The sequence below is a fragment of the Drosophila elegans genome, unplaced genomic scaffold, assembly GCF_018152505.1.
Source record: "Drosophila elegans isolate 14027-0461.03 unplaced genomic scaffold, ASM1815250v1 contig_183, whole genome shotgun sequence".
Classification (NCBI taxonomy): domain Eukaryota; kingdom Metazoa; phylum Arthropoda; class Insecta; order Diptera; family Drosophilidae; genus Drosophila; species Drosophila elegans.
In genome coordinates this window covers 7550355-7574835 of record NW_024545550.1, presented here as the reverse complement: position 1 = coordinate 7574835, position 24481 = coordinate 7550355, and the positions used below count along the sequence as shown (strand labels likewise).

General features: G+C 38.2%; 4 protein-coding genes across 5 annotated transcripts; 3 read left to right on the top strand and 1 right to left on the bottom strand.

Annotated features, from left to right (window-relative positions):
* Window positions 1-428: 428 nt before the first annotated feature.
* On the top strand, window positions 429-1619 carry LOC108144454. 2 transcript variants are annotated; one of them, XM_017269345.1, is made up of 2 exons: window positions 429-531; window positions 629-1619. In XM_017269345.1, exon 2 carries the CDS (start codon window positions 637-639, stop codon window positions 1558-1560), a length of 924 nt encoding a protein of 307 aa, XP_017124834.1. In that variant the 5' UTR covers window positions 429-531; window positions 629-636; the 3' UTR covers window positions 1561-1619. The 2 variants fall into 2 exon arrangements, with proteins under 2 accessions (XP_017124834.1, XP_041563193.1); XM_041707259.1 differs by lacking the exon at window positions 429-531 and adding an exon at window positions 543-559.
* On the bottom strand, window positions 1567-19329 carry LOC108144453 (myotubularin-related protein 14). Its single transcript, XM_017269344.2, has 6 exons — window positions 18794-19329; window positions 4457-5322; window positions 3137-3775; window positions 2930-3073; window positions 2506-2871; window positions 1567-2132 (listed from the first exon to the last, which is right to left on the bottom strand). Exons 1-6 carry the CDS (start codon window positions 18908-18910, stop codon window positions 1997-1999), a joined length of 2268 nt encoding a protein of 755 aa, XP_017124833.1. The 5' UTR covers window positions 18911-19329; the 3' UTR covers window positions 1567-1996.
* Window positions 15552-17290, top strand: LOC108144456 (glucose-induced degradation protein 8 homolog). The gene is made up of 2 exons (XM_017269347.2): window positions 15552-15683; window positions 15736-17290. Exons 1-2 carry the CDS (start codon window positions 15581-15583, stop codon window positions 16344-16346), a joined length of 714 nt encoding a protein of 237 aa, XP_017124836.1. The 5' UTR covers window positions 15552-15580; the 3' UTR covers window positions 16347-17290.
* A 1159-nt stretch (window positions 19330-20488) lies between the features above and the next one.
* Window positions 20489-24186, top strand: LOC108144206 (CUB and peptidase domain-containing protein 1-like). Its single transcript, XM_017268877.2, has 7 exons — window positions 20489-20714; window positions 20777-20822; window positions 22177-22322; window positions 22376-23029; window positions 23485-23533; window positions 23596-23717; window positions 23775-24186. The coding sequence occupies exons 1-7, from the start codon at window positions 20489-20491 to the stop codon at window positions 24140-24142; spliced, it is 1611 nt and encodes a 536-aa protein (XP_017124366.2). The 3' UTR covers window positions 24143-24186.
* Window positions 24187-24481: the final 295 nt, after the last annotated feature.

Below are 24481 nucleotides of genomic sequence, written 5' to 3'. Positions count from 1 at the left end.
TATCCCATTTCCAACTAGATCTGGCTATACATCTCATCTTGCTTATAAAAATAAATCCAAAATTCTAGCATAATTTACCTTATTTTCTTGCTTTTTTAAATTTATTTTAATTTGTTATACTTGTATAAAAACATCTAATTATACATCAAATAAGATGTGATACTCAATTTAATTGGTTACAAGTCAGCAACTAAATATGTATTGAATAAAAGATAAATTTAGTTTTACTTTAAAATGTTAATAGTCTTAAAATTATTTAATTCATTAAATCATTTAAAAATCTTTGGTTTCTTGTGTTTTTTCCCATTTCGATATAAGCATTTCTTTTCAGTTTTAAACACATCTTATATAGAATGTAGCTATGGGGAAGCTTAAATATTGGCCACACTGCTCCAAGTCGCCGCGTCTGACTGTTATCGATAGTTGCTGTTTAAGAAAGTGCCATATCTGGTAGTTTGGCTTGGAATTGTAAATAAAACATTATTAAATGTAATTCCGTTTTAATAATTAATTAAATAACGTAAAATAGAGGTAAAGGCAAACCATTGTTTTGAAAAAAGTATTTACCTAAGAGCGGCTAACAGCGACCTGCAAGAACCCGTTTTATTTATTTGTATCCTTTTTACAGTGTCTAAAATGAGCACCGACAGCGCCGAGGAAACGTTGACCCATGCCAACATCCCTCAAATGGAGATCAACATATCCAACACGAACTCTTCCGCCCAGATAGTATTGAACGACCTGCTGCTCATGGATCTGCTCTGCAGATATCCATTCCTGCTGAGCCAGCAGGAGGATGCCCAAAAGGACGAGGATTATGACTCCTGGGGCTGGGATCAGTTGGCCGCCGCCTTCAACGAAAGCTACGAGGGCGTTCAGCTAAGTGCTCCGTTCTCCGTGAGCGAGCTGCAGTGGCGGTGGAACAAACTGTGTCCAGTTGTGGGAGCACTGGCCAGGGCCAAAGGTCAGATACCGGATCCTCTGTGGCGGGCGGTGGGCGACGTTCACAAGTGCATGCAGGCGACGAAGCAGACGGACGTGCCCAAGACCAAGTGCCAGGAGTTGCTGCTTAGCCAGTCTCAATTTCTGAAATCTCTCACGCATTTGGAACGCCGTCGATTGGAGGTGGAAGTACTGGATCTCATCCTGGGGCAAGAGCGTCTGGAAAAGGCCACCCACAAGCTTGGCCCCAAGGAGCAGGAGGCAGCTCAGAGCGAATACGATGAGTTCCTCAGTGCAATCAGGGTCAAGGAGCTACCGGCGGACACTTTACTGCGCCTGGCAATGGACGGATTTTATATTTCCCGGCTGCCACCAACCAAGATCCTTAATGGCAATCAATGTGATTTGGTCATCAGCAACGTTTCTAGTGCCCAGGATAAAATCAAAAGAGAAAAAGTTGAAGCTGCGAAAACTCCTGAAAAACCCCGCTACGTGCCTTTGAAAAGCGCCAAGTACTATATTAAAAAATTACGCGTCCGGGTGAAGCGAATGGATTTGGATGACCACCTGCCCCTGGCCAACATGCGGCGGTCCAGCCGTTCTGCGCTTAATAACTGACTTTGATTCGTATCAAATGCACATAAGTTTATTAAAAAATACATTACTATAAATTACAACTTAAGGCTATTGTATAATCCGAATCGCATTTTATAATTCGCGTTTGCTTTGCATTCTCGAAAAAGGACTAACAACTGAAAAAGTAAGGAGAGGGGAGCGGGAGTCTAGAGAATCTAAGGAGCGGGTTAACCAGGACTGGAGTTGTACTATACGCATTGTCTAGGAGCCGCCGGGTTCGTTCGTTCGTTTGTTGCTTATCAGTAATCAGTTATAATTTATCCCTTACATTACACAATCGTCAACAGTCACAAAAGAACGCAATTCAACAGGTCTATACGAAATACAGTCATTGGTGGAAAGCGCAGCACTTAACAACAAACAAACAATGTGGGTGAAAAACTAACAATCGAGTATAGCTGCTGCTGCTTCCGCTTCCTCAAAACAATTGGTCCGCCAGGTTGCCAATAAACGTGGCCAGATTCATGGAAGATCCCTCCTTGAATTTCAGTCCAATCGTCTTTCCGTAGGCTTGTATGAAGATGGCGCGCACTGCATTCAGGCGTTGCTTTCGTCTGCAATGGATAAATGAAATTGTAAATTGGATAATGAATAATTGTTATAAACATTCTCTGCAGAGATTAGTTAAAAAATTCCTTGGTATTAGGCAAAATATTCTAGACTGCAATGCTTTTCATAACATCTGCAGAGATTAATTAAAATATATCTTATTTTTGACTGCAATGCTATTTACATTCTGCGCAGGAATGGAAATTATTTCTTAGTTATCGGCAAAACATTATTGACTGAAAACAATTTATATTCTCCACAGAGATCAACTCAAATATTTCTTAGTTTTCAACTATTTAAGTTCTCATCAGGAATTAATATAAATATTTCTTAGTCTTAGCATAAATATTCTTGACTCAAGATGGGTTCTCGACTCACAAGTTGATGCATTGCTTGCTGGCCATAGTGCTGCCGCCCACGTCTTTGGAGGAACCGTTTGCGAAACCGTGCGTCGAGCTGCCGTTGCTGATGCTGCTCCCACTTCCGCTGCCGCTTCCACTGCCGCTCGATGCTGCGTTGGTGCTGCAGTGGTAGCCATTACCACCATTATACAGAGGAATGTTCGAGGAGCCGCCACCGCCGTCCGCCGCCTGTTGGGCCACAAACCGCATCATGTAGCTGCCATTCATCATGGAGTCAATGGAGCCCGTATCCGTGACCACCTGCCAGCTACCGTTCGAGGACGTGGACTCCTGTCTTTGCCGCGCATTCGAGCCGGGCACTGAAATGGGGCTGGTTCTGGATCTAAAAAGGATTAAATTAAAGTCAGTAAGGTCTTTATTGTATCTTAAGGAGCTCTTACCTCTTCGGATTGGGTGACCTGCTGGTCAGCGGATTGACTTGCGCTGGTGTGGTGGCATAGAAGTTATCTGTTATGGACATATCACAGTTGGAACAGTTTGAGTAGCTGTCGTTGCTATCTTGATCGAAGGCCAGAATGTAGTCTCTGCAGGGGAAAATCGTTCATCAGATTTTCAAAATCTAATACAATTTCTAGATATACACTTACTCCTTGAGCGGTTCATCATCGCAGCAGTCGGATTTGATCACTATAACACTACTGCCGCTGCTGCTCGATGTCTTGGTGCGTTTCCGATGCTCCACAATGCTGTACTCCTCGTCCGTGATGAACTTGAGCACATGAAAGCAGAAGAACATGATGTCCTCGCCGCGTTTCAGGCGATCGGGCAGTTGGTGGCCAAACAGGTACCAGTCGTAGGCCAGTGTAAAGTACGCCATCTGCATGGCATTCAGCGACTGGTGTATGAGTCCATCTGCCCACAGGGACAGCCTGACCAGGGAGACAAACAGCGGAGTGCGATCCCAACCGCTGATGCAGTGAATCAACAGGCCGGAGCTCTCCTCCTGCACATATTTCAGTATGGCTCGCAAGTAATTCTGGGTGATGGCCACCAAATCCCAATCCCGGTACTCCGGCCACACCACATCGATATCCGCAGCGGGTCCCAGATTGGGTATATTGATATTCGCATCGTTGAAAGACTGCTTCCAGTTGTAGTGCAGGTTGCGCGCCATGTAGTTGTTGTCCCGGAACTTTTTGAAGAACTCACAGCCCGGGTACGGCAGGGATAGAAGGTTAAAGCTCTTGTAGTGCTTGTTTGGATCCGCTTTCTCCGATGAAGAAACGCTAAAAGCAAGAAACATGGTCAGTAATTCAGGATTTGGAATGCAGTTTCTCAAGGGGTTATTACCCCCAGTTGCAGGAAAAAAAATAGGGAGCCTTTTTTACCGAAACTAAATTACTGGTTTATATTATCTAAAAGTACATATATATTTAATACACTTTATTGATTTTTTTATTTTCAAATATTGGAAAATTATGTAAAAAATATATTAAGTACATTTTCTTTTTCTGATGTTGCTAAGCGGTCACCAAAACTGTAGAGAACTGGGTTACTTAAACAAAAAAGTCAAAAGATTTAGATTACTAGCACCATTAACTATTTTTTAAAGGATTAAAAAAATAATAATAAATAAATAAAATTATATTAACAATTAAACTTAAAAAGAGCAATTTTTTGGTTGTATTTAAAAAGTATTTTTCATAAAGAAAAACAAACAAACGATTTTAGGTAAACCTGACAAATTTCAAAAAGACTGGTTCAGCAGTTAAGTTACTTGGTAACCGATATAAAAATTCCATTTCAAGAAAAACGATTTTTGTCTTTGTCAATTTTGTTCGGCTTAACTTCAAGTTATAAGGACGTTTTATTACAAAATTAAGTAGTAACAATACTTCGAACAAATATAAATTTTTTTTTTTTAATTAGCAATTTCGGATAACCTTTCAAAATATGCAGTAACTTACGCCATGAAGTATTTGATCTTGCGGTTCTCCACCATGAGGTCCACAATGGTGGAGACGTTGAGCGTGTGGAGCAGCTGGATGTCACTCTTGATGACCTCGTCGTAGCTGAACTGCGACTGCGCCTGGTCGTGCATGTGGGTGATCAGCGACTCGTCCGTGGAGTCCGCATCGTTCTCGTCCCCGTTTGGCGTCGTATAATTGCCGCCACTGAGGCAGTCGTAGGCGTAGTCCACCACCTTCCGGCCGTAGGTTTCCGGCATTACGGACAGAGTGGCCGAACGGCAGATGTACTTTCCGCGGTACATAATTACGGGCACGGCAAATCTTTGACGGCATCTCGCGTACTTGGCCATCGTAACCAATTCCCGCATCCGCTGTATATCGTACTGGTCCTCATAGATGGTATTTTGCGGCTGCTGCTGTGAATTCTGCTGCTGTTGCTGCTGCTGCAGCGGATGTGGCTGCTGGGAAAGATATTGCTGAGGCAGTGGATGATGTGGCTGCTGCATGGGAAATTGCTGCATGAGGGGATGTGTCTGCTGTTGCGTCTGCACAGGATTGGCAAAGGTCACGAAGGCCTGGATGCCCGCACCCTCGCTTCCGGTGCTCCCTGCACTGCTGTTTAGAGGCGTGGCCGTAGCCGTGGTTCCGGAGGAGCCTCCTCCTCCTCCACCCAATCCGCCGCCAACTGGCCCGAACAGGCCATTTCCCGGCACCAGCGTCTTGGCCATGTGTCCATGCTCGCACTCCGGGATGAGTATTCGGCCAGGATAACGCGGACTGAGCAGTCCATTTGTGTTGTCCAGCTCGATAAGGCTGTAGTCGAGTTTGAATAGGTATTCACATTTCTTGGAGATATCATACTCCTGAAAGAAGATAAACGTGGAGGATATCCATTAACATGAGGCTAAATACATATATAAGAGAAAGATCTGAGAGAACACATTTGCAAAACAGAACCGTATTTAAGCAAAAACATTTTTTTAAAACATTCTCTCTAAATACTCTGTTTAATATTTATTTATTTATTTATTTATACAATGCTAACTAATAGTTAAAACTAGGAGTTAACAGAAATTGTGGTTAGAGCTATAGCTGCAAGAGGCCTTCAGCTCTGAGGGTGGTTTAGTATTTTATACTAGCATTATTTAATTATTTATTTTATATTATTATTCTACTTATGGTTTTATATATATATATACATTTTCTGATGAACTTATATGCCTTAGGAATAGTTTATATTGTGTAGATTATATTTGATTTTTCTAAGAAAGTGAGGATCATTAGGGAATTAACTTTGGTGGGATTGGCTAAGGCCTGGGTTGGGTTTAGATTGGGGAATGATGAGGATCGTTGTGTCGAGAGAGAAGGGCAAAGGGAAAGGATATGGTTAACGTCTAGAAGAGCGTTGTTGCACAGTGGGCATGTGTTCGGTATTGAACGGTCAATATAGTGTGCGTTTGTTATCTTTGTGTGGCCAAGTCGCAAGCGGGTGATTACGATTTGTTGTCTCCTATTAAGTTCGGGGAAGTTATGTGGGAAGTTAGGTGGTGATAATTTAGATATGTATTGGTACCATGTCGAGGTTTTGTTTAATAATTCTGTGTGTCTGTGTTTTAATGATTTTTTGAGGTTCTGTGTGATGTCTCTGGAGTTGTAATTGTCTGTGTATATGAGGGGTTGTCTGATTGCTTTTTTTGCTTCAGAGTCCGCTGTTTCATTTCCTTTGATGCCAACATGGCTTGGTATCCATATTAATGTTATTTTGGGAAAGTGTTTGGAAAGTAGGTTACGGATAGTGGTGGGGTAGTAGGAATTGTTGTTAGGGTTTGCGATGGAGGTGATGGAGGAAAGTGAGTCTGAACATATGGCGTGCTTGCCTCTTTTTTTAATACAGATTTGTGCGGCTTTGTAGATGGCTATTATTTCGCTGGAAAGGACTGTAGAATATGCAGGTAGTAGGCCTGTTTTGATTACATTATTTTCATCGGTAATACTATACGCGATGTTGTCTTCTGCCTTCGATCCATCGGTGTAAATAAAGTTGTGGTTCGGGTATGTGGATTTTAGGGACTGGAAGAGTTGTTGAAAGACTATTGGGGGGGTGGAGTTTTTGTTTTGTTTGGTTAGTTCGGTGTTGATCGACTTTTGTATTGCAACTAGGTCAAAATTTTTGCAGGTGTTCTTTTTTATTGGGTGGAATGGGATGTTTTGGTTTTTGCAGATTTGGATTGTTCTATCTATTGTGCTAGGGTATCTGTGTTTCTTTTTATTTGTTTTTAAAAGTTTGATAAGTGGGGTATCTTTGGAGTGTAATAGATTTTTAAAGAGGTTGCCGGTAAGGAAGTCTCGTTTGTGCTCTATAGTATTAACGTTGGCTTCTATTAGTAAGTTATGTGTGGGTGTGGATCGGAATGCTCCAAGTGCTGCTCTTATTGCAGCGTTTAATGGAGTTTTTAGTTTATTTAGATGGGACTTAGGTGAGTACCCATAAATGGGTAAACAGTAGTCAATTTTTGAAACTATTAAAGATTTTAGAACTTGAATTAGTGTTGTGGTGTTGGTGTTGTATCTCATTGAGGAGAGGTGTTTAATAATATTTTTATAAATATTTAAAGCTGACTCAATATAAATATATGACTTAATGCAACTTTTCAAAATTTCTCAATTCGTCTTAGTCTTAATTTACATTTTAATCATTGTTATGGATTTTCCCCAACAAATTAATTATTTGTTATGGTGAGCAAACAAAAACGGGATGTTTGTAATCAAGCTTAACCTTAAATATATAAATTTATTTAAAAATCATCTTGAAACTGTTTTGTAAGAAAAAGTCCAAAGATAAATAAGCCTTGTATTCCTCAAACGCTATATAGTCTGATCACTTTCCGAATAATTTTAATAGATTATAATATTACGTATACGTACTAGATAACCGGATTTTTATCTGTCACTCTAACCTGCCATTCAGGGGATAGATACCTAGTTACGGGGTTTGTCCGATCTTAGATCTGATCCCCTTAACAATGACCTCAGACTGGCGATACCCATTGACTTTGGGTTTGGTTATCCATCTTAAAGTATTTGACGGGGCGGTGTGTAAACTCAATTGCTTGAATAAATCAGCGATGCCGGCGTCGAGTCTTAATGGCCAGTGAGATTAGAACGCGGAGTGCAACTGGTTTTCATGCGTTCACGATGTGTGTATATTTATATACATATACTATATAGACATTCCTAACCCGAGTTCAATGGAACTTGCACGCTCCCGGGAAGGAGAACTGGAATCTGGAATCGGTCGACTTTGGCTGGCTATCTGTATCTGCCACACTGAAGGGTTGAATGCGATAAGCGATGGGGAATATTGCCCAGTTACAGCACCAATTAGCCACCGAGATAATTGTATAATAAACATTATTGGTGGCTAATGCACAAACAACAAAAAGTTATGGACAAAGTTCTATATTAATGAATTTATATAATTTGATGTTATAATGTTTCTAAATTAATAAAAAGTAATAAAGCAACAAATTATACAACTCGAGTTTTTTATTTTTTTTAACTAATAACCAGTGTGTTAGCATTAAAATATATTGATAAATGTAAACCTTATTTATTTTCTGTGTGATAATCGGGAAAAAAAATTCTAAAGGTTGTACAGGCGAATGGCTAAAAATAGAAAAAATGGCTAGCAAAGGGGGCGGTGACGACGGTGGGCATGGCCCCCAGCCAGCTGTCCCAGACAATCAACTACTACTAGATAAAAGCATAATAATAATAACAACCACTCGTACAAAAGCACAAACACCTTGAGGAAACAGGTTTTTAGCTCACAAAGAGAAATGGGCAAATAACAAAACTAACTATAAAGCAAAAAGAAAAAAAAAGACAAAGACAAAAGCCCTGCAAAAATTTGCAACAACAAAAGCGAAGCAACGAGCAAAACAAACCCGACGAAAACTAAGTAGAGCGTACACATGTGTGTGTATGGGAGAAAACTACAACGTAAGCAGAGTGCGAAGCAAACGAGCAAAACAACTAAAACGCAATTACAATTACTAACGAAAAGCCGACCGGGGAGCACGCAAAAACAAATGACTGTTTATGGCTTTTTGTTTTGTACTTTTTAAGCACTTGAAATTGCATAAGCAAAACAGCCAAAATTATATAAAATGTTAAGTTTAGACTCAAAGTGCTGCTCTCGCTGCCTTTTATTTACTGAATATTTGCCTAGCTTTTCGCAGTTTGTTCAAGTGTTTGGTTAGCAGTGTTGCGCACCTGACCATTTCCTATAATACAACATGACTTATTACATTAATTTTTTAGTTATAACATTAATTATTCAAATTCAAATGTATTTGCATTTTAAAGTTACCACCAGGATGACAATTAAATATCTAATCAGAATTAACGTGTGTATGAATGATAATCTCTAAAGCCAATGTTTTATTTTTATCCTTGTAAATTCTAAATTCTATAAAAACGTACAGGTATTATAAAAGGCAACAGTACGTATGAGTGATAATAGTTTTTCAATTTAATTTCGTTCATCCGCATAATAAACTAGTTTATTACATAAATCAATTTAATTTTTTTTTTATATCACTGTGAGTCTAGGCTTTACGCTTTTTTTAGCTATTTTAATTTTTACTTCTGGCAGCACTGAGATGCGAGTGGGACCGTGTGTATAAGATGGGGATGCCGAAAAAAAAAAAATTCATCGATGACGGGAGTGTGTGTGTGAGTTAGCTCCAAGTTGGAGAGGCTGCCGTTACAAAGCAATCACACAGGCACACAGAGCACAACAAAGCGGTTACTGTTTTTGTTGTACGTACTGAACTGCTTGCTCACTGCTTCTGTTGCCGTTGTTTCGTTGTTGCTGTCGTCGTTTTTGTTGTTTTATTTGTAAGCGAGTAAATGCAACTGTAACTGCAGCCGCGTTGCTTGAAAAACTGAGCGCCTGTTCCAAAGGCGCTGTAAAACTTAAAAACAACAAACAGACGCGCGCTCAAATAGTTACAGCGTGAAAAATAGTTGGCGAGCGTTGTCGCTGTGATCATTAAGCGTCATCATCATCATTGTCATTATTGTTTTCATCATCAGTTGACCCAAATAATGAAATCCAAACCGAAGGCTGGCTTTCGAGCCAAGCTCGCCTCAGAAACCCGGATTTTAAAGACTCTGCCGATGCTGGGCCACCAGAAAAATCCAGCAGAAGCTGCGACTGCGACACACTTTTCTTCTCTCACAAAAAAAAGAAATAAGAAACAACAAGCGGAAAATAAAGCAGAAAAGCTGAACCATAACACACAACACAACGTTAAGAAACCGCACAGCTGAAAATAATCGTACTCGTATACTCGTGCAATCGAACCGAGAAAACCACCAACCGAACCAAACCAATTCGACCGAGCACAGGGAAACAGCAAAAGAAAAGCGCGGAGAGGTCGGCGTTTCAATACAGTGACACTTCTTTAGCCCCGACTTCTTACAGTCCAAGTTTTCTTTACAAAATTAAAATTGGTGGAGCTAAGGCGACTGAATATAGTCGCTAACGTCAAAACTTAAACCACTTCTCAGTTTTTCAAAACAGTATAACTTATAATTTTTAACAAAAATATACCTTGAGAAAAAAAGAAAAAATGTATTCCCTTATAAAATTTAAATAATTCTTTAAACACGTATAATGTAATATTAATCTATGTAAATCATTAAAACAATTTTGGTTTAAACCTGGAATTACCAACAATTTGATAACTTGTTTAGTATGTACTTTACTTTTCCAAAACTTAAAAAAAATGTTCAGCCTATTTTTTCGTAATTCCAATTTTTTTGTTACCTAAAGACAAGTCTTAATTTATGATAACACATAAAAATTTCTGCCTTGATAAATATCTGAAATTTAATAACGATTTTTCGTTTTAAATAAGCTGCACTGTACAACCAACTCCTTTCCTTGACTCCAGACTTATTTCGGCAAATGGCCAACCTGAAAAGTTGAAAGAAGGCCTCTGTGAAACCCACACGTTGCATATTCATCAAACCTGAAGCGACTGGGAAATGGCTTTTCTTGAATGAATTATTCAGTGCTCGAACTAAGGCTTAAAACTGAGGCCACTGACCACACCCAATTGACTGAGTGTGTTCCGCGTTTAATTCTCGTTGTTCTTGTTTACATGATTTATGCTTGCGCTTTAAAATGTGCAGCGTGTTGTTCCAGCGCCGCTTTGTTGTTGTTTTTATAGTCGGCGTTCAAAGACCCCCAGATATAAAAACAAGTTGCGCCCACGTTTCAAGCTCTGAATCAGGAATGGGATCAGGTTCCAAATCAAGGTACTGGATATGAAGGCAGTACAGTTCTGCAGAGTAAAGTTTTTTTGAGTTCCATTTCTTGTTTACCGATAAGACGTATTTATACTTCCGTTCACATTACTAAAATAACCTTTGTTTTTCATCACAAAGAAAACAAAAACAAGGCGCAGTGTGCAATGATTCTCAGTGTTTTTTACATAAAGTTAAGTATTTTTGCAATGCAAAATAAAGTGTCATTTTAATGTCCTTAAAAATGGTGTCGCAAACATAAATCAAAACACATTGATAGTTTTTATGGTCTTTTTGTATATTTTTTCTTTTTTTTTCTTTCTTCTCCACTACTTCAGCTAATCTTTGCGTTACCCACCAGCATTTCTCTTAATTTATGCATAATCATACACATCAATAGGAGATATTAATGATCCTTTAATATGCAAATTTCCGGTGCAGTTGATTTGCATTTATTTCTTTAGACTGCATAAACATCACATGGGTGAAAAACATTCGACAGTGTGGGACAACTTTCGAAAGACATTGAAACCGCTTTGTGGGTGAGATGCCATGGATATGAAGTCGAGAGCTTTGAAACACGTTCGAGCCGGAAGTTTTTTGGCCGCGTTGAAGAGCCAAACGATTTTTGCTTACTGTCCTCACATAAGAAATACATCAAACACATCGCAATAGCAATAATTGAGCGCAATAAATGACATCCAGCAGAGTGGGCGTTACGGACAATGAACATTGGTGGAATGAAGGGGGCATATTTCAGAAATCTATTCATCATTTGCTTAATTTATTCGCCAGCCAGTCAGGAAGAGATTTTTCACCGCCCACACACGCATACTCGTGTTCCCACAAACAGAATTGGATTTTCTCGAGGCGCCGATCGCTTTCCTCGCTTTCTGATTTCCCATCACACAGTTCAGTGTAATGTAAAAAAAAGGTCAGCTCATTGAATTGATTATCAATTTGACTTAAATTAGCATGGACTAGCAGAAAAAGTAAATGAGCTTTTGGAATAGAAAGTTCTACTATAGATTTTAAAATTTAGATTTTTTTTATAGTAATGTTTCCTGGTTAAACAGGAAAAGCATATAAACAATCATATTAATCTTCTATTGCAGTTCAAGCTTATATACTATTACTATTAAATTGTTCGGTTTCTGAGAGACAAGCTTAAATTTTTAAGATACATTATTATTTTTCAACTGAATATAAAATGATATTAATAAAACTTACCCTCAGTTAAGTAATGATTTGTTAATATAATTTTATTTTCTATTTTATGTTGGTAGTTTTGAAAATATTTAACTTTTTAACAAAGTCATGGATAATTTTTCTCCAAGTGATTATAATACAAAACAATTCAAGAGTTTAAAATCAATAAATACCCAAAAAAAGAGTATATTTGTATGGTATTTTTGAGCAGAACAAAACTTCTGCGCTCCTAATAACTCTGCATTCAAACACACAACTTAATATTTCCCTCGTTTTCAGCAACTCCACAATATCCCCTGTGTTTTTTTGCGATGGGCTACAGCACAAACCAGCAAATGCCGATCCCCATCCCAGAAACCGAACCCGAACTCCCTGCAAATAGTTGACTAAAGCGGCATTGCCATTTCGCACATTATCGATTTTATCTGTCAGCGAGCAGGCGCCCATGAATCCCAAGTTGGTGCTCCGAAATCCGCAGCATCCGAGCTTCCGAAACCACACATTGGAGGAAAATCGGAGGAGTATAGCGTAGCGTAGTAGAAAATAGCGAATTGCGCCCTTCTTCTAATCATGCTTTCATGGTGGACCCGGATGCTGGGCAGTTAGTCCGGAATGCGCAAGAAGTTCCGCAGCAGGGTGTTTCACATTACTGCACTTCGATTGTTGCAATAGCTATATATGTTTGTACATATATTGCTGGAAGCATTGGAACCCCTTTATCGCAGCGGCCCTTAATCAAATCGAACTCGCTGGCTCTCTCTTTTCCGGACATGCGCCCGGAAAGCTGCTGCATCCCCGATAAGAGCTGGAAGCACAGCTGCTCTTATTACTACGGCCCCAGATGCACTTCCCCTGCAATCTTCGAACTCTCCTGCCCCTTAGTGACGCCCCATTATTTGGTTTTTGCATAGCAAAATCTTTATTTCCACTCCTGCGTTCCTGGCACAAGTGTCTGTGGTGTGACCCACGCACCTTGCAGCAACAGCTGCTCCTTGGATACATTAACTCGCACATTCCCAAGGAAAAGGGGGCGGCGCGGGGTGGCACAGGCAAACGCGTGGGCGCAAAGTTCAATGTGCAACAGGCCATCATAAAAGGGTGCAGCGTCCCGAAATAGCTAGCACAGTGGAAAGATATAAAATGTATTTTAATACCTTGAGACAAGATCAACACAAATAATACTCTGAACTTATTTTTAAAAGCTAAAACAATTTTCATTGTTTGGCTTGACAGATGTTAAGACCAGTAATAATCTAATTCATGAGTCATTTAGGTAATTTACAAACCTAAATAATCAAATAGTGGAAAATAAGTGTGAATTTCCTAGCAACTTTTTAAATCTGTTTAATTTTTTAAAGTTTAGTTTACGTTTAGTTACGTTTAGTTACAGCTAGTTTTTAATAATCTTTAAATGTAACTTTGTTTTGTAAAATTGAGTTACTAATGAATAAGTAAAATAGTAGTTTTAAATGTAATGGTAATTCCCACAATCTTAAATCTTGCACTTGCATGCAGAGGTTTTTTTTTTTAATAATTAACATAAATAAATACAATAAGCATTGGCCCGCATTTCATGGCAATTCTATTTTCACTGCTTTCCGCACTGAGGTCATCAAGTAATTGTTTTTGGCATGCTTGACATGCTACCATAACACATTATAAATCAATCACAGCAAACGCATCAACCTTGTCAATTTGAATGTAGTCATTATACAATTTTAAGTCTTTTGAATTATAAATATTTTACTTTCTCATCTATATAATGTAGTTATAAAGTTTTTTTTTATTGGTTTAGGTAACTGTTATGGAATATAACACAAACATAGATCTCGATATTAATTAAAATGTTAAAAACTTTATAAAAATTGTAAAAATAAAAACTTCTTAGAAAACATTACATTTTCTATTAGACTTTTGGACATTTTATCGAAAAGTCAAGGTATGTAGTCTTAAAAACCTTTTGTTTACGACCTTTTCGAGTGAATTTGTTCCACTGTGCCGCAGTTTAGTTGCAATTGTTGCGCTGGAAGGCGTCGCACTTCCGCTCTTCCGGGCATTCCTGCGCGCCTGTGCCGCGTTTTCCAAAGCGCCCACACAAATGACGCCGCACGGCTTGCAGCACAGCTGCATCCGTTTCCGGGGGCCGCGGTGGAAAGTGCTTGTCGGCGGGGGCGTGGCCACGGCACAGACTGCTGCCAGTAAAAACAGGAGACCAGGAGAGTTGAGAACGTCATCAAAAATATCCCAGTACGTTGGGTATCCCGTAGCGGGGCTCCACCGTTCCTGGAACTCGTTGCAACCCCCAAAAACGAGTGCAATCTCTGGACTGGAAGGACTTGGATGCAGACTGGAAGGGGCCAGACGGGATACACATCGAATGCGGAGGAATAGCTGGCCGTCCAGGTCCTGCAGGTCCTGGGCCCTGAATAGTGTTCCAGCAGGCGCCAAAGGCAGCGCTCGCTTCGCGGCTGTTTTTGGTCCAATTGGTTGGGTTTTAACCATTCACCAAAAGCACCAGAAATCAGCCAGCAACAACCATTTCAAACCGAATTCATACAAACAATAGTAGGTTTCCTGCAGGCCTACAGTATGTGCAACATTTTTTCACCACCATACCCTTTCAGTAGGTGAAATTTTTTGCAAATATAAAATATCAAATTGACAACGACAACGACAACAGCAACAAAAACAACAACAGGTGGGTTTTCACACAGTGCAAATAAATAAAAAATATAAAAACGAAAGCGGCAAACAACACACAAAGTTGATCAGCGAAAACATTTACGAAAGTGAGAGATATATTTATAAGAAAAGAGAAAAAGCCTTCCTTCTATTTTTGGCATTTTCGCTTGGCTGAGGTTCACTTTTTGGCGCCCACACGAGCAGACAGATGGCCCACCCACCCACACGCCCACACGGATACTAAATACAAATGAAAACGCCAATACACACTTGCATTTGCATCTGCAACAGTTTTCAATGCCGTTTCGGCCAAGTCATGAAAATAAATCAGTCCGTGCCAAATACAACAAATGCGCAAAACTTACATGTATCGCGCTGAAAACAAAAGTGATATAATGATCAGCACATTGTTTACACAGACGAGCGTCACATCCAAATGCGGAGAGAAGAGCATTCGTATATGGCAAACAAGCGAGGGCATCAACAAAAATTACATGATTAAAACTATTATCAAATACATTATAAATTTGTCACCTTAAAAGCGACGGGGGAAATGAAAGCTAACTGTGAGACACTAAAAATAACAATTTGAATCTTAATATTCGATATTTTACAACAATAGAGAAAAAATAGTTATAAATATAGCAACGGATACATTAACAAGATCTATAATATGTGAAATACTTAAAAAAAAATGACTTTTTTATATTCAATAAAAAGTTATGTTATTTGTTTACGCCTATACTAGTCATACATTTAAAAATAAATTTTTAAAGAAATATTTGGCATGCCGGAATATCTGCAGTCTTATATAAATAAGCCTATTGTCTGAACATAATCTATTCATAGTTGCCTAATAAAGCATTTAGTTTTTGGAATTTCAGTACCTAAATCGAACTAAATATATTTAGAATGGCCGAGTTGAAGCCATCGACTTCGTGGCCCCACCGAATGACGAGCTTCCAGCGCCGACAGGCGGATCTTAACCGCCTGGTGATGAACTATCTGGTGACAGGTGGGTTCTTCTTAATAGATCTAGTTTTTTTTTACATTTTCTTTCCTGTTAGAGGGTTACCAAGAGGCCGCCAAGCGTTTCATGACGGAGGCGTCAGTGAAGCCGGGTCCCCACATGGATACCATCGGGGATCGATTGAGGATACAGGATGCCGTGAGAGTTGGCCAGGTCAAATACGCCATGGATCTGGCCACCCGGATATATCCGCGCCTCTTCGAAACAGACAACTATGTGTTTTTCCACATGCAACAGTTGCGTCTGATCGAGATGATCCGGGATCAGAAGATGGAAAAGGCTTTGAAGTTCGCCCAGAGCAAGGCTGCGGGCTTCGCCAATGTCGAACCGAGGCATTTCCACGAAGTGGAGCGGACAATGGGGCTCCTGGCCTTCGACCGCCCGGAATACAGCCCGTACGGCGAGTTGATGTACTACTCCTATCGTCAAAAGGTGGCGAACGAAGTAAATGCAGCCATGTTGCGTTGCGAGGATGCGAATAATAAGATCAAAGAGACGCCCATGGAGCCACGGATGATGTTCCTCATCAAGCTGATCCTTTGGGCACAGGCCAAGTTGGAGCGTGAGGGATGTAGCGATTTCCACAAGGTCGATCTTGGCCATGGGGACTTTGAAGAGGAGTTCCGCCGAAGCTTTCAGGGTTTCTAGGGCAGCTAAATGTACAATAATTGTCCATCGATCGGCGACTACTGCGAAACTATATATAAATGTTTTTTTTTTATAGAAAATCTACACATATGAATGTATTTTTTTGGCCAACCTACAAATATGAATGTCATTTTTTTTGAATGGATGTTGAATATTAAATATTTCCATATCTTGATGTTACTTTAAGCAAACTTGCTGTTGGCTTTACTTTTTGGGTTGTGATTGAAGCCGTTTTAAATGTTCGTTGATAAGACGCATTCCCTTTGGTAATCTAAAAACGCAAATTATTTTGTGTCACGTGCCAGCCCAGAGTTTTTCATACTGTTTTTTTTTTGTTTGTGTGCCCGATAAGAGAATGAGCACAACAAAAATAAAGCGCTTTGGAAGTCCCTGCCAAAACATTAAAAGTTTTGAATATTGGAAAGAAATAGTTATATGTATAATCTTAATATGGGACTTAAAATTTTCAATTAAATGAGAGGTTCCGTCTTACAATCTCATTCAAACACACACATATAACTTATACATATAATTTAAAGCTAAGATTTTACGTTTAAATGTTCAGGAAATATAAAGTTCTTATTGTTTTTTTTTAACACATCGCTCAGTCGACTTTTCTAACATTCTATGAACTTTTAAACATTATCGCCGGTATACGTCATTGGCTTAAATATTGTTCCATTGGTTGGGCAACTAATCTAATCGCTGTGGCTAAACTTAACCTTGAACCCTAGGGAGACGGAAAAATATAAATACAGAGAGAGAGAGAGAGAAAGAATCGCACACATAATTCACCCTTTGCACCCCATCAAAAATGCAATGTTTTGTATCAAGGGGCAGTAGCTTTTGGTTTGTGACTTCAACACGCTGGTAGATAAGGAAAATACTTGGGGAAAATCAAATCGAAGGCAGGCGCCCGTTGTTTGGCTCGAACTGAGCGATAAGACTATGCCATTGTTTGATAAAAATGTGTGTTTTTTTGCAATCGTAACGTAGAACCACGACTGCAACAAAGTAGTATTCCTTGGCCAAGGCGGTTTATCAATTACATGTGCCCATTGCAGTTGAATAAACAAATGTAAGATCGCCGCTAAAACGTGAGTTACGTGCCAAGTTTTCACCTGGCTTTCCTCGCTCTGTTTCCAGGTGCCTGTGCCTGGCTTTCGGCTCAAATGTATTCAACATCATCAGCGCAGTGGCATGCAAATGAGCAGCGGAACAAGCGATTTCGCTGTTGCCAAGTTGCCATCGCAGTCGTTATTCTGTGTTATTGCTGGTTAAGCGGGCGATAACACGGAATTACACACTCGACTATTAAAAGGCGTGCGTGACATTCAAGGGGTTCAAAGGGGTGTAAATAGGGGGTGTACTAAAGCCTAAAGACAAAAGCCGAGTATGAGAGCGTGCCAGGGAAATAATGCACAATAATGCGTGAATCGGGAGCAGGCCTTAAAAGGCCATTAGGCTTTTAATTACCGCTTAGCTAAGCAAAGTGGGATATTGAATTTCAGTAACAATTTGAGAACAAAAGCAACAAAGAAAGTTTTCCGGTTTTGGAAAGCCTAACTGTTTGTTATTTCTTAATTCAATTAAGGGATGAGATTATAACCATTATGTATGCGACTTATAATTCAATGTAGAATATTCAATTTTGAATTGAAAAAGGGGATTAACAGAGGGTGAACTTTGTTAAAAATTTTGTTATTAGACATTTATAAAAATATTTTGTTTAAATCTGTTTGCACTGTTTTGACAAACATTTTAAAAAGACTGTAAATAAATTCCTTAAATCAGGATTATCCAAACTGTGTCACAAACACAGATTTCTTTTATTTAGCTTAATTTCATTGAATAACAAATAGGTATACAAAAAAAATAAACTAAACAAAAAAATGTGTGAATAGGACTACTGGCTTTGACCCTGAAGTTGATTAAGTGAATAGAAACGGGAATGAAAAAGTCCTGATTAAATACCCCGGATGCAACTAAGATAATTAACGGGTACTGATCATTTTTAGGTTAATGACTAGCAACAAACGAAAAAGCAATGTATCTCCTGAGTAACCAAGCTCTTGGACGAATTCAATCCATTAGGCCAGCAAATGACATGTTTTACCGCCTATTGATTTCCATGAAAATGCGATTTTCCTTGCAGGAAGCTTAATGGCGGCCATTTTGAGTGGCTGAGGATTTTCGGGGCGCGGCAAATAAGAGAGGACAAGGAGGGGAGATGGAGGAGGACAGTATAAGCAGAGAGGGAGAAGAGAATAAGAGCAAGACGAGAAAAGGATAAATGACGTGTCCTCGACGTAGGCGCCACGCACACTAGCACCGCAAGCTTTTTCCCACTGTGTGTGGGTGTGTTTTTGCGGCGACAAGCACGTGCACGTGCGCCTAAATGTATGTCAAACCCACACATACACACATACGCGCACTATCAATCTTACCGCCGTTCCTTCCTCAAAGGCCGCCGCCTCGAAGGATTTTTTTTCGAAAATTTCCAATAGATCGTGGAGGTCCAGCTGCGTTACGTTGACCATGTTGTTTAGCGTCAGGCTGCACATTTTTAAGGTGCTGCATTTACCGTTCTATTCCTTATTTTTTTGCCCACTTAACACACACACAAGCACACGACGAACACTCGCAAAAAGTTGCCGAATATTAAATACGAATTCTCGTGATTTTTTTCTCTCTTTAGTATTTTATCTGCTGCGTATTTGAGTCGCTTTTATCTCTTCTACGCCGTTTACACGTTTCGCTTTTCGCGTTTGTTTGCTTTTGCTTTGCTTTTTACGCCCTAAAAACAAGACGACGTCATCAAAAATCGCGGCCGCTAATTTAAAATCCGCTCACGGTTGTTGTCGTCGTTGCACTCGCGATTCCGTTTTTAATTATATGCGCAAAGTAGTAATATAATATGATAATATAATAAGACAGGAAAAACGTCAAACAGCCGCGACCAAAAAAACAACATAGAGGTGGGGAAACAAGACAAAGTAGAGGTGGGCAAACTTCGATATCGATGTTATCGATGTCTATCAGTCTGTAATATCGATGTTTGGCAGTACATCATCAATGTTTTTTCAATCTAACACTAATTCGAACATAAAAATATATGGACTTTAAGACTTAAAAGTGTGTTAGATTTATTGCTATGGGCTGTTAACAATTCCTTTAGAAAAAATTACACTTTTAAATAATATATTTCTTTTCAATATCAATGAAGTATCCACAACATTGATGCTATTCCACCACTATAGAAGGCTTTTATTATCGACTTAGTTCGAAAGGGTTGGAGTAAATATTTGGGAACTGAAGCCTTCGGTTCGGAGCTGGGATAAATTTGACTTTTAGAAAAAAACGTTACTTTTTAAAATAGCTTTGCCAAAATTCGGTTAACAACTTTTTAATCCTTGCAATGCTATTTTTAAGCAACAATCATATTATTAAGTTACATCGCTTAACTGAAGAGCTTGCCAACTTAAAATTTGCAATAAGTCTGCGACGAGCTTAATACCGGGGATCTTTTTGCTCTTCGTGTTGTACGCTTCTCAATGTACTCTTCTTAAAAAATACCCAGGTGAGTCATTCTCACAATCTGAACCTGAAGATGACCCAGTCGATGATCGAACAAACAAACATGCGATAGCAGGAAGAGAACAAAGAGAGCAAGGCAATGATCAACGGGATCAATATCAGTAGTCTGAAGAAGCTACACAAAACAAATGCCAACACAACAAGCTTGGTTAATAAAAAAATTAAATTAGCCACTAAATCAACAAGAAAAATTGAGATTTACATAAATAAAATACCAATAATATAAGCCAATTTTATTTATTTAAGTTTATAGGTCTTCCCAAACAGTCGAACATTTTTCTGAAAAATTGACACGGCTTTGTATACAAACATTAATATAAAGTCTTTTGATAGAATATTATATTTTGCTGATTGCTGCAAGGGTATAAAAATATTCGCTTCTACTCGTGTTTTTGTTTACAATTTTTGTATAAAATAGAGTATAACAAAATTTAATACCTATTAATAAGTTCCTAGAACACTCATTTTGGTGTTTCCGAACCATTAAACATAAATCTCTTGACCACTGATAAGGAGCTGTGTTCAGAGAATGTACGATTTAGTTGATGGGTGCTTCGAGTGCAATGCAGTCACATTTTGCGTTGGTTCCTTTGTTTGCTTTCTTACTTGGCCACCAAGGTGCTTCGCAGTTCCTGGAGCAACCCTGTGGATCTCCAATTGGAAACAGGATCAGCGGTGGCGTCAACGCAAACTTTGAAAATTCTATTTATATGGCAGCCATTTTTAATCAAAGCAATCATTTTCAATGCGGTGGCACAGTGATACATAAACGTTCGTATTTGAATGACACAAACGTAAGCTTGATAATATATATATAGCTTTTGGCTTTTTAGTCTTTATTTTGACTGCTGCTCATTGCTTGGATATCAAACAAAATCTGTAAGTATCCTCAACTTCATCGAAAATCTTAAGAATAAGCTATTTAAGGTATTTAGGTAATGTTATATTAATATTTATTTTTGTTTTCAAATTAGCTTTATGCCGCTAAACTGATTTTTGTATTAGTTTTACATTTTTATACCCTTGCAGAGGGTATTATAATTTCAGTCAGAAGTTTGCAACGCAGTGAAGGAGACATCTCCGACCCTATAAAGTATATATATTCTTGATCAGCATCACTAGGCGAGTCGATCTAGCCATGTCCGTCTGTCCGTCTGTCCGTCTGTCCGTCTGTCCGTCCGTTTATATGCAAACTAGTCTCTCAGTTTTAAAGCTATCTGCATGAAACTTTCCCAAAAGTTGTCTTTCTATTGCAGGTAGTATATAAGTCGGAACGAGCCGGATCGGGCGACTATAGCATATAGCTCCCATAGGAACAATCGGAAAAATAAAGGAAAAAAAATTATAACTTTGCTGTTTTTTAATTTTTTGTTTAGTTCTTCGACATTTAGTAATGGTTAAATATTTCCGATTTACGGTTTAAATTTCATCAAAATCGGACGACTATAGCATATAGCTCCCATAGGAACAATCGGAAAAATAAATGAAAAAAAAATTATAACTTTTCTGTTTCTTAATGTTTTGTTTAGTTCTTCGACATTTAGTAATGGTTAAATATTTTCGATTTACGGTTTAAATTTCATCAAAGTCGGACGACTATATCATATAGCTCCCATAGGAACAATCGGAGAAATAAATGAAAAAAAATTATAACTTTTCTGTTTTTTAATTTTTTGTTTAGTTCTTCTACATATGGCAATGTTTAATTATTTCAGAATTATGGTTTAAATTTTATCAAAATCGGACGTCTATATCATATAGCTCCCATAGAACTAATAAAAATATATAAAATAACTATCTAATAATTGAGCTGCAAATCATCATAGCTTCACTGTTTTTCAGTATATACTGAAGTAAATCATAATTTAAATGTTTTCAAAAGTATTTAATTCATGCAATAGCTGCAAGGGTATATGAACTTCGGCTTGCCGAAGTTTGCTTTCTTTCTTGTTGCTAATAAAAATAAGCATAATTTGACTTTAACTTGAAGATAAGATAATTCCACTGCATAAACAAAATATAATGATGTTTTTTTTACACGTTTCTTAAACAACACTTAATTGTCAGAGCGTATACAAAATCTCATAATTCAACTGCACATTCGAGATGAACCTCTTGACCTCACATTAATTAATTTATATAACATTTAAATGAAAAGATTTGTTTACCTCGAACAAACTTTTACTTTAACTAGATCCAAAAAATGAGTATAATATATGTTTATTATTTTAAGATATGTGAATTTGGGAGCGTATTACAAATACACTCCAAAGAGTCAGTACGATGTCAGTTATGGCTTGCAGCACCGTGACTACAATGAATTCAGTGGCCAGAATGATATAGGCCTGCTTAAACTGGCAAATAGTGTCGATTACAATCGTAAGTGATCTATTCAACCCATCTGCAAACTTTTTTAATGAACTTCTCCGCAGGTCAAATTCAACCAATGTGCATTTACTTGAATAAGGAGATTAAAAAGCAACTAGCGTCCGTGCAAACGTTTGAAGCCTTTGGTTGGGGCCGTAAACGCGACGGGCTGGAAAGCGATGTTCTTCAAACTATCACTCTTAACCAACTAAATCAACAACATTGCAAATCTGCGTTGGGTGAAAGTCTTAATTCGACTCAGATCTGCGCTGGTGTCTCGAATGGAGACACCTGTGAAGGCGATTCTGGCGGTCCGTTGACTCAAAAAGTCAAGTTAATTAATAACACGACACTTGTAGTTCAGTTCGGAATCATAAGCTATGGAAAAAAAACATGCGATTCGGTGGGGGTGTATACGGATGTGACCAGCTATGTAGATTGGATTCAGGAAACAATAACCAAATATAAAGACATACCCCACGCCAAATCCACCCCAATCCCACCTGTTCGTCAGGAGGATGGCGCGTTTATTCCTCAGAGGTATCCGATAAATAATCATCGGGAGTATCCGCAGAATTATCCGCAGGTGAATAGGCCTGTGGCTCAGGAGGTGTGGATTAATAGTGTCTGCGGTGGGGATGGAAACTCGATGACATCGATCATACGCCCAACCATTTACGGACCTGATTTTAAGGCGCAGGGCGTGCTGATTGCAGACCGTAAGTATATAAAGGTGCGGTTAAAATAATAGTACTTTGTGAGCTTAAGAATATAGCAATCAAACAATTGTTCAGAAGTAAATTTTGAAATGTTGGGACCGATATAAAAATTCACATTAATCATAGGGGTAATATTTTTAAATATATTTAAAATAATATTGTTAAAAAAATCGATAAAGTCGATATGGTTATTTTCTAAAATTGTTATAACATTATTATAGTACAGTATATTTAAACAAGAATTTTAAGGAATTACTAACAGTTTTTAAAATTTTTCGAAAAATTAGAAAATTAAATTTTAAACCTAATTTTGTTTATTGGTAACAGGCATTATAATAAATTAAACGAAAAGTTGTTCCGTATCTTAAAGGTATGTTTTTGAGCACCATAAATTGTCCCAATACTATTAGTAGTAGTATAATTGAATTGTAGAAATAATACATTTTGCTTTTCAGGATTTGTCCTTACAGTTGCCACAGACATGCCAGAAAATGCCGCCTCATTGTAAGTTGTATTTAAGTTTTAAAAAAGAATGTTTCTAAAAACCTATAGCATTGTTTTCTCAGAGAAGTGTCTGTGATGGGAACAACAAAGTATGCAGAATACGGTGTTTCCTCCGTTTTCAAGAACAAAGAGTATTCCGATGAAATATATTTGCTTGAACTGATGCAACCGGTGATTTCCAATGGTAATCATATTTTTTGGATTATTTTGTCGCCTTGACACCTGATCTATGTTTTTCCAGGCCGAAATAAATCAATCTGTATCGTGAGCGAAACTTACCAGAAGGATGTAGAACAAAATAAAGCATGGGCTATATTTGACAATGTGAATTTAAAAGAGTTTAGTGTTAATCCATTCAGTCCCCGATTATGCTCGTATTATATAGGATCTGTACTTGAACCAAATCAACTTTGTGTTGAAAATCCCTCTGGAATAAGTCACATTCACGAGAATTCTGGCAACGTATTGGTAAACAAGATAACGGTTAATAAAAAACCATTCCTTGTTTTAATAGGTATTGTCAGCTATTCATCTGATGGAATGCAGGTTATCACAAATGTTATGAGATATACTAGGTGGATCGCAGGCATCATAAATCAAATTAATTAAAATTATCAACGATTCCGAACAATAAAAATATATAAAAATACTAATTTTAAAAGTTTTTTCATGCCTATGACTATTAGAAGCCTTCAGTTATTATTAAAGTAAGCTTGGCAAAAGCTTGACACCATCGATCGTTTTGGCTTTCGGTAGAGGAAACCATCGATAGTATCGATATAATTAACATGTTTAATATCAGAAAAATAAATTGAAAGCTACCAAAAAAAATGTATAATATGTATATGTATAATATGTAATGTATAATAAAGTGTCAAGGTTTTAAAATCTTACTTTAATGGGGTTAAGAACGTATTATGAATTATTTATAAATTTTCAGTCATTACG

Coding starts and splice junctions, on each gene's coding strand:
- LOC108144453 (XM_017269344.2), bottom strand. CDS start 18,910: ATGTGCAGCCTGACGCTAAACAACATGGTCAACGTAACGCAGCTGGAC. Junction 5,323..18,793: donor CCTTTGAGGAAGGAACGGCG/GTAAGATTGATA, acceptor ATCTTCTTTCAG/GAGTATGATATCTCCAAGAA. Junction 3,074..3,136: donor GATGATGAACCGCTCAAGGA/GTAAGTGTATAT, acceptor TTTCCCCTGCAG/AGACTACATTCTGGCCTTCG.
- LOC108144456 (XM_017269347.2), top strand. CDS start 15,581: ATGGCCGAGTTGAAGCCATCGACTTCGTGGCCCCACCGAATGACGAGC. Junction 15,684..15,735: donor GATGAACTATCTGGTGACAG/GTGGGTTCTTCT, acceptor CTTTCCTGTTAG/AGGGTTACCAAGAGGCCGCC.
- LOC108144206 (XM_017268877.2), top strand. CDS start 20,489: ATGGGTGCTTCGAGTGCAATGCAGTCACATTTTGCGTTGGTTCCTTTG. Junction 20,823..22,176: donor TTGGATATCAAACAAAATCT/GTAAGTATCCTC, acceptor TATTATTTTAAG/ATATGTGAATTTGGGAGCGT. Junction 23,534..23,595: donor CCAGAAAATGCCGCCTCATT/GTAAGTTGTATT, acceptor TTGTTTTCTCAG/AGAAGTGTCTGTGATGGGAA.